At 41.5% G+C, this 15,430-nt stretch overlaps 1 protein-coding gene across 6 annotated transcripts in view; it reads right to left on the reverse strand.

Annotated features, from left to right (window-relative positions):
* The window catches only part of efcab7 (EF-hand calcium binding domain 7), a 197,274-nt gene that overhangs the window by 121,764 nt on the left and 60,080 nt on the right, over positions 1-15,430 (reverse strand). For all 6 annotated transcript variants that reach the window (XM_072511144.1, XM_072511147.1, XM_072511143.1 and 3 more), the window contains 2 exons: positions 15,166-15,343; positions 6,939-7,063 (listed from right to left, as the gene is read on the reverse strand). In XM_072511144.1, coding sequence (XP_072367245.1) covers positions 6,939-7,063; positions 15,166-15,343 — 303 coding nt within the window. The remainder of the gene's footprint in view (positions 1-6,938; positions 7,064-15,165; positions 15,344-15,430) is intronic.

A 15,430-nucleotide genomic window follows, 5' to 3' on the forward strand; every position in this document is an offset into this window, starting at 1 on the left:
ACCAGGATGGGAGCAGCGCAGGCGAGCATACACTTTTATACGCCGCCTGCTGGGAGGAGCCAGCAGGCTGGGATTTACCGTTGTACCTGTACCAGTATCAGTACCATAATACATACAATGTGCTACTAGTGGTGCTTACCAGAAAGATATGACGGTAGACAGGAAATGGTTAACATTTAAAGAACTAATACACGATTGACAACAAATATGCATCGCTTTGAAGCACAAAACCCCAAAAAGAAAAGTAATCTAACAAGGATAGTTAACGATTACACAGTTCAAAGAAAGAGGCTTGTATAGTTGCTAAAAAAGTAGTACGCCTGAGGATTGGGAGCATTTTCAGCAAAGGAGGACCAAGAAACTGGAAAAAAAGGGAAAATAGAATATAAAAGTAATCTAGTGAGAAAGATAAAAATGGACTGTAAAAGTATCTATAAATATATATAGGTATCTGCTGCTCTTGTCCTTATAGATGGTAGTGATCGTGGGTTTGGAAGGTGCTGTCTAAGAAACCGTGGTGAGTTACTGCAGTGCATCTGGTCAATGGTACACAAGGCTGCCACTGTTCGTTGGTGGTGGAGGGATTGAATGTTTGTGGAAGGGGTAGCAATCAAGTGGGCTGCTTTGACCTGATTGGTGCCAAGCTTCTTTAGTGTTGTTGGAGCTACACTCATCCATGCAAGTGGAAAGTATTCCATCACACTCCTGACCTGATGATCCATATACTAGTGTGTTGAAAGTCATTGATGTATTGGTGGTCATCTTCCAGGATCTATAAAAGTTTGGAACGGTTTCTGCAAATTGGTAGGTAGAAAATGTAACATCACTATTTAAGAAAGGAGGGAGAAAGAAAATGTGGAAATACAGAGCTGTTAGCTTCACATCAGTAAAAGGGAAAATACTAGAATCTATTATTAAAGGATGCAATAACTAGATACTTAAAAAATAATGGTAGGATTGAGCAGAGTCAACATGGATTTGTGAAAGGGAAATCATGTTTGGCAAATGTGCTGGGAGATTTTTGAGGATGTAACTAATAAAATAGATAGGGAGGAAACAATGGATGTGGTGTATATGGGTTTTCAGAACGTTTTCAAAAGGCTCCCACACAAGTAGTACACAAAAGTAAAGCACATGGGATTGGGGATAATATATTGGAATGGATTGAGAATTGGTTAACAGATAGAAAACAAAGAGTAAGAATAAATAATAATAATAATCGCTTATTGTCACAAGTAGGCTTCAAATGAAGTTACTGTGAAACGACCCTAGTCGCCACATTCCGGTGCCTGTTCGGGGAGGCTGGTACGGGAATTGAACTCGCGCTGCTGGCCTTGTTCTGCATTACAAGCCAGCTGTTTAGCCCATTGTGCTCAACCAAGATCCTCGGTTGGTTGGCTGTGACTAGTGAGGTACCGCAAAGATGAGTGCTTGGGCCCCAATTATACACAATCTACATCAATGATTTGGATTTGTGAACAAAATGTAATATTTCATACTTTGCTGTTGACACAAAACTAGTTGGGAATGTGAGTTGTGAGGCTTCAAGGGGATTCAGATAAGCTACTGAGCGGGCAAGAATATACAGATGGTATATAATGTGTAAGATGTGAAGTTATCCAATTTGGTAGGAAAAACAGAAATTGTAAGAAATTAGGAAGTGTCAATGTCCTAAGGGATCTGGATACCCTTGTTCATGAGTCACTTAAAGTTAACATGCAGGTGCAACAAGCAATTGGGGAGGCAAATGCTATGTTGATCTTTACTGCAACAGAATTTGAGTATAGGAATAAAGATGCCTTGCTGCAATCGTATAGAGCCTTGGTGAGACCACTCATGGAGTATTGTGAAATTTTTTGTTCTGCTTACTCAAAGAAGGATATACTCATAGAAGGAGTGCAACAAATATTCACCAGGCAGGTTCCTGGGATGACAGGATTGTCCATTGAGGAGCGATTGAGGAGATGGGCCTATATTCTCTATAGAGTTTAGAAGAATGAGAGGTGATCTCATTGAAATGTACAAACTTCTTGCAGGGCTCAACAGGGTAGATGTAGGAAGGATATTTCTCCTGGCTGGGTTGTCTAGAACTAGGGCACACAGTCTCAGAATAAGGAGTATACCAGTTATGTCTGAAATGGGGAGGTATCTCTTCACTCAGAGGGTGATGAAACTGGAATTTTCTACCCAGGGAGCTGTGAAAGCCCAGTCATTGAAGGCAGAGATCTATAGATTCCAAGATATTAAAGACATCAAAGGATATGGATGGTGCAGGGAAATGACACTGTGGTTGATCGGCCATGATCTAGTTGAATGGCGCAGTAGTCTTGAGGGGTTGATTGGCCTCCTCTTGCTCCTATTTCCCATGTTCCTATGTGTTATACTATCTCATGCAGAAAATTATAGAAAAAAATCAGGTACAGGAGAACACAAAGATTTTTTGTTTACTTATAATGCAGGGTGAGATTTCCTATTTTAGGGTATGCACCTCCTTTCCTCTTCTCCCTCCTTCCAAATATGCACAAGCAGGACTCATAAGCTTTTAGACATTCACAAGTAAACTATGCACAACAAACTACTCAAAGGTACAAGTGAGTGTCCTGAAATGATTTCCCTTCCTTCATTTTTTTGTGAAAAGCATCCGGTTCCTCCAAATAGGAGCAAAGCATGCAGGAGTTCAGCTTAACAGAAGCCACTCCAACATGCTGAGGCGCAAAATTGATTATTTTAAAACATGTTTCTATACTTACAAAATCTTCATACTTATGGATATTTGGTCCAACAAGCTAATTTCCTTAAAATAAAAGCAAATACTATAGATGCTGGAAATCTTAAATTAAAAACAGACTGTGCTGAAAAATCCAGCAGGTCTGGCAGCATTTATGGAACGAGAAACAAGAATTAATGTTTCAAGTCTGTATAACTCTTCTTTGGAGGGTTCCAAGAACACCAGTGATCCTCAGGCACCCTGTGAGCTTGGCCGTTCTTCACTGAGAGAATGTTGGGAGCTTATTCAAAGAGGGGGCACTTCACAACCAAACTCAATAATGCCCTTATGTAATATCTGCGAATAGACCTTCCAATAGGGGTCACAGGATAACCATTAGAGACATGAACCCTGGCAGAGGCACTGATGCCAATTGTCGAGTCATAACTGCTGTCCCAACTGAGATCAGTTAATTCAGCATTGGCTGGAACTGAAACTAGTACCACTGGTCTAATTGGCCTAACACTGCATCAAGCCTTTCACCCTAGTTAGAACCTAAATTGTTTTAAACGTAGGCCACAAACTTAGTGACTAAAGGAAAGATCTGATCAGCGACAGGTTATTCTGGCCAACATTCTCTTTTGTGATCATACATACTGCCAGCAATCTCACCTGTGAAAGAATTGCTGTAATAATGCATCACCCATGTGATATCCTCCACACAGTTAGTAGCAATGAAATGTGATTGATGAAGTCACCACACTACTTTCATCATAATTTACAAGTAAAATGTAATCTGTTTTAACTCTGCAGAAACAGATAATATCGTGTAAGATCAATACATTATGAACGTCTTTTTTATTTTAAAAATTCCAACATCTGAGACAAAATTCAAGATTAAAAACAAGACAGACCCACAGATCACAAATAGCAGACAGAGGCTGGGCTGTTATATATTATGACATCACTATGCCCTAGGCACAACATTATTCACAAAGTTCAGTTTGCAAATGAGCAAAGGAGTGCACAGATTTTAAATGTGTTTGCAGCTGTTTTTTTTAAAACTACTGCTAGGTTAATATGCCGCTGTGTTTGTCTTTAAGAGGAGTTTACCACCAGCAGCTAAATGTTTTATTATTTTAACCAAGCTCTGATGGGCTGGAGTGAATGGGAACTAATTTATAAAAATAGTGCTGTAGTTATTTGATAAAATAACTAAGTCGGTCAAGAAAGGAATATTTCAGCCTAGTGGCCACTGTTGATATCTTCCCCTTCTCCCAAAATGTTTAACCAACTAGATAATACAAATAAAACTAGTGTGTAGTTCTTTAACAAGCTTAACTACATACTGCAATAATTTACAACACTTTGCCATATTGTTTAAACAAAACAAGATTTCAAAATAAAACAACACCAGAGTATTTCTTGCATCAGATGTCTTTTTTGGTGGAAGCTATTACTGGGATAGAATTATCTACAAAAGAGCCTAAGGGGTATAATTACTTCGAAGGAGAATGTGAAATATGGTCCCACTGAGACGCTGCATTCAGACATTCAATATAGGAAGCCATGACACCTTTTCCGTTTCATCATATATTTATGCTGCCTTTGTGTTTTTGGGTTGCACTGTAGGGAGGGGAAAGAGGTGTCAAGTGAGACGTGGCTCTGTTATTTCTCTGTGCCACAGCACTAGAATCATCAGCGCACAATTTTTACAGACGGTCTCCTGGCTCCCATTCACAACCAGAACAGTAACATTTTCCAATTTTCTCTTGGAGCATTTACAGCTGTTATTGTACTGAATGCTGAAAGGAAAATTTAACAGAAGTTGAGAGATGAAGGAAGGAAAGAAAAGAGGGGAAAAAAAATCAACATTAACACTACACAAATATTGACTTTACAAAGTCAATATCATGTTATCTTTACCCCTTAGGAACTAAAATTGAAAGAAGCGGATTCTAGTTTTGAAACAAGCAAGCAGTATGTGCAGTCGATACTTTCATTCTGTAATATTTCCTTTTGATCCCAGAGATCAAAATATGGAAAAAAAGAGAAAAAATACTTGTAACTTCAAAATTTGACCTTCTGCTATAATCGATCGCTGCTCAAAATCCACATAAGATTGAGTCTACTGGTAAATACGACAGAGATCCAGTACGTTCCCAATCCAATTGTGGAATTCCCATCAGCCTATAAAATCACTATTCTTCCATCACATAGTGCCTGCTCCACATAGAATACATCAATACCTGAAGCAGATCCATTCTTTTTCCTCGAACATTTTTCTCAATTTTTATCCTTCTCAATGGTGATGACTTGTGTCAATGTGCAGATCCATGGGCACCACCTGTCCTCCAGCATGATGTCTGTGTGTGTTCCTCATCAACAACTGTGGCATGCCTACCATTGCCTCAGAAAAATCAGCACATGTCAGGGATTGAACCTGGGACCTACAAGTCAGTATGGCTCAGGATCACAACACACTACAGGTATGAAAGTGTTCCCATTTTTGTTCTGGTGTTGCTTCAACTATTCAGGAGGTCAATACTCAATGGCTGGGAATCACCTAATTTCATGTGGAACTGTTTTCAATTAATTAATTTTGGAAATTAATAGCTTATGGGGAAAGCTTTTCAACCAGAATACATTTATTTTGGAACATGCTGTATGGAATTTCCTCTTAAGACTGAAAAGGTTGAGATGATCACCAGGCCAAATTTTGAATGTTTTATCATGTGATCTGTAAGCTGCATTACTGCTTTGGAGCATACTCAGATGCCCTAATCTTTACATAGAATTATAGCAACTTTCTATCTTTGTAATTTTGCCAATAGAGGGTGGTTGTTTGTGTGTGTGTTTGGGTTTGTGGCAAAGCGGGAAGTGAAGAGAAGAAATAGTCATAACAGATTGCAACAACTGGATAATTCTTGCCTGCATTTCACGGTTAAATATGAAACCTCTTTAGCATGCATTATTATGACAGAAGCAGCATTTGCACTTAATGCATTGACTGACACTGAAGTAACAGCTTAATAAAAGGAGCAAAATGTTTCTTGACATTGAAAATTTAGTTGCAGAATTAATAATTGGATATTGGGTAAGAAAATGATTGGGCTCGGCTGCAACACCTGTTGCACTCAAATAGCCTGCTCTATCTGAGTTTATTCAAAGTCAGCCAGTCTTGTTGAACTATGTAGCACTAAGACTCAGTGCCTTCAGGGAAAAGCTAGCAAATAAATACTACTGGCTCTGCATTTCCGTATTGTTATTTCATATTTCCAACATTCTTTTTTTTTCTTTCCACAAAGAAATACCACTGATGTTGCAATTTAAACCTTACTTTTAAAAAAAAGTTATTTCTATAATTCACTAAATCTGTACTTGTGCAAGAAGAAAAATCATTAAATATTTATTATTTGTCTGCTCCACTTTCCTGCAACAAGAAATAAACAAGTCGCAAAGTGCAATGATGGAGTGACTAGTAAACAGTAATGTACTACAATAGTTTGAGGTGTACTGTTGACTATGTCCTTAGGGCTACTCTACTGTTTCTGTACTCTTGCCAATTGGGTCAGCGGTGCAAATTATAATGTTCATTATGAAGAGCTATTACTTTTAGTATGGATACTCGAGTCTCTATGGATAAATAACATTTTTATGCTCAGTAACATTTTTGACTCAGAAAAAAAAGGAAGGCAATAATGCAACATAACCAGTAGAATTATCCTTAGATTCACACTTGGATTCCTGATTTGGAAATTTATCACTCTTGCTTTCCTGTGTGGGTCAAAATCCTGGAAGTTTCTGCTCATAGACTACCTACAGGAGGACTGGAGCAGTCAAGGATGGGCAATAAATATTTGCCTTGTCACAGATACCCATATTCCATAAACAAATAAATTAAGTAAAAAGCATTTGAATTGAATTTATTTGCTTCCTTTCTTTGCCAATATTTAATTATCACCATATGTTTGTCGGTAAGTTTAATTTACCCCAGACATACAGCTAAAGATATCAATAAGACATAAAATGCTGCTATTCTGAATATGGATTTCACACAAAGTATCAGTCAGCTTTCTTATTTCAGAAGCAGATTAAACCTGTGTTTTTGGCATGTTATTTTCATTTATTCATTTCAGACTTCTATTAGCTGTAGGTTTCTTTTCTTTCCTCTAAATGCATGAGAAAGGGTGTGCTTCACAGGTCTGAAATCAGCAACTTTAAGAATTACCTTTATTGCTTTGGGCTCCATTAATTTCACACTTTTTGTGGTGGTAGCTCCCATACTGATGGCAGAAGAAATTGAGGCCCTGCGACTTCGAGCAGATGAGGGTCTTGATGAAAGTCTGCTTTCAACTGAAATACAATCATGCGTATAGTTACATCAGTTTTAGTTTGAACATCAGAGAGCTTGTGAAAAGATAAAAGGCCCTGTTATACTACCATTTCCAATTGATGACTGAGCCTGCTTATAGCAATTATTAACCTAGCAGACCCAAGATATACTGCCATTTTCAAATCAGGAACAGAGATGCCCAATGCAGATACACTTGCATCCATTCACCCAAAATACAACAATCCTGCCATTTAGAAAAGCCGCAGTGGGATAACTGCTATTTTTCCTCCTATATCTGTACTTAATTGCCATTTACTATTCAAGACCGAATGTTATTAAAAGCCAGGAATTTGCATAGTTATAGGTGGAGCTAGTAACAGAAGGCACTGACACTCCCAATGTCAGCAAAATCTCATGCCAGTCAGCCAATTGACAGCTGGCAGGGTGGGGGAGTAGGCTGTTGGGAGTTGGATAATGAACTGGAGGCCATTGTGTCAGCTGATGGCAAAGGATGTGCCGGAGCCTTCTTTAAAGGGTTGCAAGCACTGGAAAACAACTGAAAGGCTCCAGCAGTGCAGCCAGCCATCCCTCAAGCAGCTCAGAGAAGGTTAATTAGGTTGATTCCTAGGGTGAAAGGACTGCCTTATGAGGAAAGGTTGAGCAAGTTGGGCCTAGAAGAATGGGAGGTGATCGTATTGAAACATAAGATTCTGAGAGGGTTGATAGGGTAGATGCTGGTAGGATGTTTCCCCATGTGGGCACATCTAAAATTAGGCAGTATTATTTAGGATAAGGGGTCACCGATTTATATCATAGATGAGGAAGAATTTTGTTTTTCAGCAGGTTGTTAATCTTTGGAATTGTCTAGCCAAGTGAGGCTGGGTCACTGGACATATTCAAGGGTGGGTTAGATAGATTTTTGATCTACTAAAGGAGTCGAGAGATATGTTGGGGAGTAAGGGTGGGGAAGGGTGGAGGTAGGAAAGTGCAGCTGAAGCCCTGATCGGATCATCCATAACTTATTAAATGAAGCAGCAGGTTCAAAGAGCCGCATGGCCTACTCTTGCTCCTATTTCTTGTGCTCTTACATAACTCCTACAATCCAGCCAGCCATCCCCTCAAGACCACCTACAATCATACAAATTTAGGAATTAGGAGCAGGAGTTAGGAGTAGGCCATTTAGCCCCTTGAGCCTGTTTCACCATTCAATAAGATCATGGCTGATGTGATTGTAATCTCAAATCCACATTCCTGCTTACCCCGATAACCTTTTTCCCCCTTGCTTATCAAGAATTTTTCTAAATCTACATTAAAAATATTGACAATCTCTGCTTTCACCACCTTTTGAGGAAGAGAGTTCCAAAGACAATGACCTTCGGAGAAAAATAATTCTCATCTGTCTTAAATGGGGAACCCTTATTTTTAAACAGTGATCCCTAGTTCTAGATTCTACCTCAAGAGGAAACATCTTTCCCACATCCAATCTGCCAAGACCCCTCAGGATCTTGTATGTTTCAACCAAGCTGCATCTTAATCTGCTAAACTCCAGCAGATACAAGCCTAGCATGCCCAACCTTTCCTCATAAAATAACCTGCCCATTCCAGGTATTAATTTAGTAAACCTTCTCTGAACTGCTTTCAATGCATTTACATCCTCCCTTAAATATAAAGATCAAGATTGCACAGAGAAGTCCAGATGTGGTCTCACTAGTGGGCTGTATGACTGAAGCATAATCTTCCTACTTCCTACTACTATTCCCCTCACAATAAACAATCACATTCTATTAGCTTTGCTAGTTACTAGCTGAACCTGCACCCTAACCTTTTGTGATTCATGCACTAGGCCGCCTTGATACCTCTGCATCAGAGCTCTGCAATCTCTTGCCATTTGGACAATATGCTTATTTTCTATTCTTCCTGTCATAATGGACAATTTCACATTTTCCCATATGGTACTCTATTTGCCTCCCTATCTTTGTGGCGTCAGCAAATTTAGCAATCATACCGTCAGTCACTTCATCCAAGTCATTTATATAAATTGTAAAAAGTTGAGGTCTTAGCACTGATCCCTTTGGCACACCACTCATTACATCTTGCGAACCAGAAAATGACCACTGGTCACATCTTGCCAACCAGAAGATGACCATCCTCTCAAACCTGCCAGCAATCCAGCCAGCTATCCTCTAAAAGCTTCCTGCATTTCAGCCAGCCATCTCCTAAAGTTCCAGTCAACAGTGCAGCCCTGCCAGATGGAGAAAGCCAAGAAGTCAGCAAAGTTGGTATAGTGAAGGCTATCAGGGAGAGGATCGGAGAAAGAAGATCCAAATCGCACGATGGTTCTGGCTTGACTTGCCGCATGTTCTCCTCCAGGATACTTGGGAAGTGCAGGAGATCCTCTTCCCCAGGGACAGGATGAGGAAACCACCCCGTTTAATTAAGAAAACCTGGATAGAGATCACGGAGAAGGTTAGCAGCTGTGGGGTCATCCAAAGAACCTGACTGTAGTGCAGCAAGGGTGCCAATGACCTTCTCCATTCCACCAAAGTGAGCATTAAACTTTGGTTCCCTTTGAGGGATAAGTGTGAGGGTGTGGCTGCTGGGGAGGGAATGTCAACCGGGGCTGTTTAGCACAGGGCTAAATCGCTGGCTTCGAAAGCAGACCAAGGCAGGCCAGCAGCACGGTTCAATTCCCATAACAGCCTCCCCGAACAGGTGCCGGAATGTGGTGACTAGGGGCTTTTCACAGTAACTTCATTTGAAGCCTACTTGTGACAATAAGCGATTTACATTACATTTCATTTCATGTTGATGTCTATGGGTTGAGGCTGCTGCTTCTCCTATGAAAGGAATGGATGCAGTTCGGTCAACGGGGCACAAGGCTAGCAGTAACGACTTGCAAAATTGCTCCAGAGTGGCCACATGCAATCAAGAGGCTCTAAAGTCAGCAGTTGGGGAGCCACCCGCTTAGGTATTGCCCTAGTTTTAGTTTGATAACTGATAATCCTCTTTCTTGGTCTGACTGGACAAGAGAGCACAAAAAGCCAAAGAAAGGGCCCAGACTGACAGTAAGATTCAATTTCTTGCAACCCTAATGCCACTGGAAAAGGTGAGTCTTGAGCTTACAGGACAACATGTCGGCCGCTCTATCGCGGACAGTGAGTCAGGAGTGTGATCGCAAGAAAGTGAGTAGCGTCATGACCAGACATGAGGGAACCTCAGGTGAGCACGAAGGATGCTGTTCCTTTGTCCTCTACTGTATTTATGTCAATCTGAACACAATTGATTCTGGAGACTTTTTTGGAAGGGCTTTGATCTTTCTGTTCATTCACATAAGTCGCCCTAAAGAACAGAGAATTCCTGTTTCTGGGGGATAGCCAACCACCTTTGAGGAGAAGGAGGGGACCTCAGAAGTTGCAAGACCACATCATTCCCCTGGACCCTCCATCAGTCAGATACTTTCAGGTCAGTGGGTATTTGTTTGCATTGAGATTCAGAGTCACAACCTAATGGGAATACCACATAGGCAACTGTCTAGCTGTCAAAGGCTGTGACAGCTGAAGTCAATGACTCGGAAGAGACCAGGTTAATGTTGAGCCCCAGCTGATGACAAACCTCTGGAGTTATCAGTTAAGCGGCAGATGCTGCAATTTGAAGTGAGATGTGTGGAGTTCTGGCAAAGATTCCAGAAAGGGCTTGCATTCCCTGGCTGAAAGGGTGGAGTATTCCATCCAGGCCAAGAGAGCTGCCATTTCCCTCTTGTCTGGACAGGTGCCATCTGAGGATCGGAGGAAGGCTTCCCCAAAATGTGGAGGCTGTTCACCAACCTGTTCAAAGACCTGTTCGTAACCAGCACCCAGTAAAGCGGGCATAACTCGGACCACCGCCTGGCCCGGCAAGTGCTTAATAACATCCGTTTTTTGTTGTTTATTTTTTCTCTCTTTGTAAATTATTTCCTGAACCACAGTGGTTGTAAATTCTTATGGATACATGTTTTGATGTTGTCTTGCTGTACAAAGTATGTTACGAACTGTTAAAACCAAATCCAGCAGACTAGTGTTGCAAATATATGGTACATAATTCATATGTTTCAGAATCTAACTTTTAGTTTTAGGAATGAAAGGGTAGTAAGATAATTGGACCTCTGATTGAGAATCTGGTAATGATATATGGATATAAATACAATTCAAACAAATCTAGGTTTATGACACTTCAAAGGTAACCCATGTTTATCTTATAAGGTCAGGGTTGATGGTGAAACAAATGCACAAATTAATGATCCATCTCTAAGTTTGTAATGGAGCCAGAATGGAAAAAGGGTCATAAACCCCATTAGCAATGTACATTATTCACATAGGTCAAAGCAGTTTTGTTTGTAGGCAAAATAGTTTGTTAACATTTCTGTTTGAAACATCCCAAAGCATGCCACATTGGCTTGGGAATAGTGATTTAGGGTGGAGCCTCATTTGGAAGATACTTTGTTGCACTTATCGATATGCGTGTTTGCTGACTGAGCAAGCGGTCCAGTTTTGGAACAGACAGAGGCGGTTGCAGCTTTGTTTTCATATAGACTGTGGTGGGAGAGCCAAAGGCAATAAAATTAGTCAGGCTTGCACCCCGAAGCAGGGAAAATACTAACTTTATCACTCATTGTACAAAATGTGAGGCTCAGCCTCAGGTTGGAATTTGTGAGGAAAAAAACAACTGGAAGATTTGACTATATCGAAGCTAGAGGAAAAAACCTACAATGGTTCCCACAGAGCCTTGTGGCATAAGGTAGTATTCAGTTAGTTTGAAAGCAGTCAGTTAGGTCAGTCAGCAGGAGCTGTGAACCATCTGCAGGACTAGAACTATAGAGGCCATTAGGACCAAGGCGCCTTCCTACATTTTAAATCCCAAAACAAGAAGGCAATGAAGCCCAAGTTTGAACTGAAAAGTCCAGTCGTGAGATTTTGAAGATCATGTGGAGGATCAGTTAGCCCAAATGCTAATGGAAGTATCCCCAGGAAATTCCATACCTTGGAGAATAGCTGGAACATGGAGGAGAAATCAAAATTACTTCTAGAATGCTGTGGCTTGCCTTTGGGTTTTTCCCAAGGAAAGTGAATGATACTTCAGGTTTCTTATAATATGTAATGGAACTCTTGAGGGAACGTAACAGTTACAACTGAGTTTATAGCATACGTCTTGATAAACTATAGTGTAAGTTAATGGTGATTGCTTTGTTTACTTTCTTTTTGTATAAAGGTTACTTTTGTCTGAAAATGAATTTTGTGGTATAATTAATTACTTGGTGTTTGGATTTATTTTAAAATGTTAATGTTCTCAAACAGGAACTTAACACCAGGACTGAATGCTGGAGATGCATGAGCTCTGAATGCCACTGGCTGGTCCATGAGTTCAATTTAGTAGTGGTAAGGCGAGAGGTGAATGAGGTGCCTGAAATCTCCACTGGCCATCTCAAGTTAGCAGGCAGGTAAAGTGTACCTTGCAAGGGTGGAGGATTAGCTGGCTTCTGTGTTCGGAGATCATCTGAGGCCACTCCAAGCCTCTCTGCCAGTGACATAAGTGCCTCATGTGGTGGCAATGACAGAAAACACATGTAACCAGGCAGGATCCCTCAGCATACTGGGGCCCAATAGGTCTCAAGCAGTCAGAGGTGGTAATCAAGATCATCCCTGGCCAGGGGTGATTCAGGTCAGCAAACTGCCTCCTCTACTGCTGGCAGCACAGTGGGAGCATCACAGGGGAACAGTTGACACTGGAGAAAGGTGCCTGGGCTTCTAACAGAGGTAAATACCCCCCAAGCCTCCCTTCTGTGGAAGTCATTGTGCCCTCCTTGCGGGTCCTTGTGTCTTTCAGGGTGCTGCGACTAGACATCAGCTTCCTCCTCATCTGCACACTCCACTCAATCCCCACTGGTCAGGACATCCTCTCCCTGTAGAGGGAGGTTGTTTTATTTTCATTTTTAAAATAAATTTAAAGTACCAATCTTTTTTTTCCAATTAAGGGCAATTTACTATGGGCAATCCACCTACCTGCACATCTTTGGGTTGTGGGGGTGAGGCCCATGCAGACACGGGGAGAATGTGAAAACTTCACACGGGCAGTGACCCGGGGCCCGGATTGAACCCGGGTCCTCAGCGCCATGAGGCAGCAGTGCTAACCACTGTGCCATCGTGCCGCCTGTAGAGGGAGGGTAAGCATTGCAGCAGACCACTATGATCTGAGAGACCCTCGCTAGACATACTGAAGTGTCCCACCTGATTGACTCAGGAACCTGAATTTCATCTTCAGGTGATCTATGGTCTGCTGAGGTCATCATGGGACTGGAGTTGCATTTCTCCTCTGCTTCCGTCCTCGGCTTCCTCACTTATATAAGAAGCCATGACTTTAGTGGGTAGCCCTTGCTGCCAAGAATTCAACCATGATGGTGCACAGGGGAAGTGAAAAGCTCAGACACCTTAATAGAGTGGAATTTCAACCAGTTAATGAAGCCTTCTGGCTGGATTGTAGGAGACTGGATGGCAATATGCATGCAGTCTTCCGCACCTCACACCTGGGGGAATCCTTTGGCTCTCTCAGCTGACTGACCAGATCAGTGCAATAATGGATGAAAGGACTGGCCCTCAGGAAGCAGGAGATGCCACCTGTCTCCAGTTGGCCCCTGAAATAAACTAGCAGCTTGGAAATTAAGGGCCACAATGACCTTCACTGGCACTGGAATCGGGTGGCTACCAATGTCAATGGGGCTCAGCTAGTTTGCCATCATGGCACAAGGATCTGTTATGGCTTCTCAGGAGAGGTGCAGCCTTTAGCAATACTGCTGCCTTGACATTTGGAAGTAACTCACCCTCTGCCTGTACACGCTACAGAGTACCTTCTTCTCCATGGTAGAGCTTGCTGCTCGTCCCTTAGGCAGCCTTCTAGTGTTACCCCACCCCGAGGTTTCCTTTGTAGGTGGTCAAGAGGTACTGCTCCTGTCTGGTTCCATGCGGCTGTCTGGTTCCATGCGGCTGCACCTTCCCCTTTATTGGAAGACCTGCCTCTTGAGTGGATGATACGCATGGCAGATGGGCACTGCCAATCTGAAGGATCACACTCTTGGATGCTTCCTCCAAAACCCCAACCCACTTAGCCTTCTTTCAATGCACCCAAGTGCGGGTATGGGGGGGGGAGGGGGCAGTTTTGTTCAGTAAGTGTATTAGCAATAAAAGCAAATTACTGCAGATGCTAGAATCTGAAACCAAAACAGAAAATGCTGGAAAATCTCGGCAGGTATTGAATGCATCTCTGGAAAGAATACAGAGCTAACATTTCAAGTCTGGATGACTCTCTGTCAGAGTTCTATGGAGATTTGACCCCAAAGTTCTGGCACCTGAACTGGAATATGTTACTGCTGTGCTGTCTCAGCTTTCTTGTGAAGATATGCTGCCTCACCAAACAGCTGCCAAACATAGCACTGACCTAAGCTGCCAGCCCATGCTGCCCTCATATAGTTGCCAGGGCTCTGATGCCCTGTGGACTTGGAACAGACCCGTAGAATTCTGGTCAATTAGCACTTTAATTACCTTAAGTATTATTCAATTCGCTTTTTTTCCACAACCATGCGCCATTCCCATTTTACTTGCTATCTGACCCTGGTATTATCTGGACCGATGTCTATGCATGCAATCTTTCGCACTCTACCCCTTGCCTTTGCTTTGTCTGCAAAGGGGCCATAAAAGCCTTGGCAAAGTGCCCAAAACTATTTTAAACTTAAATATAGACGTAACCATATTATGTACATTTTGGAAGTGCTATTTTAAGTAATCTTGCCTTAATAAGATTTAAAGCTTTTCAAAACCTGACTAACTGCAAAGCTACTCAATCAGATTTACTCAACAAAAGTAATTCCATATCACAATAATTGATACTTCTATGAAGCACAACAGTGACCTGTAATTTATTTTAGATATAGTAAGAACATAGAGAAATTACTATAGCATGGGGGTCAGTTGAGCGTCATAACATTATCACAGTTTAAAACAAAGTAATAAAATGCTAATATTATAGTACTGATCAATTTTTAAAAATTTCTTGAAAAGTGACTGATGATGCAGAAGAATGCTGTGCTCATGTTTACCTTTTCTGGGGATTATTTCGGTCTCTGGATTTCGAGAAGCAACCAGCAATGATTTGGATGAAGGTGAAGCGGCTGATAAACTTCCAAACTGTTGCTGCTTTATCTTGGCATTAGCCTCTAATTTTGCTACTGCAGTCTTTTGACTTGTTTCAACTGTTGCCAAGAATAGTTTACAAAACTGTGAAATGAAGGAGGACAACACTAATTAGTAGTTTCCCCTGTGTGTGTGAGTGCACGCCCGCGGATGAAGATAGGTTCGGCACAA

The sequence above is a fragment of the Scyliorhinus torazame genome, chromosome 7 (assembly GCF_047496885.1).
Source record: "Scyliorhinus torazame isolate Kashiwa2021f chromosome 7, sScyTor2.1, whole genome shotgun sequence".
In the NCBI taxonomy this organism is placed as follows: domain Eukaryota; kingdom Metazoa; phylum Chordata; class Chondrichthyes; order Carcharhiniformes; family Scyliorhinidae; genus Scyliorhinus; species Scyliorhinus torazame.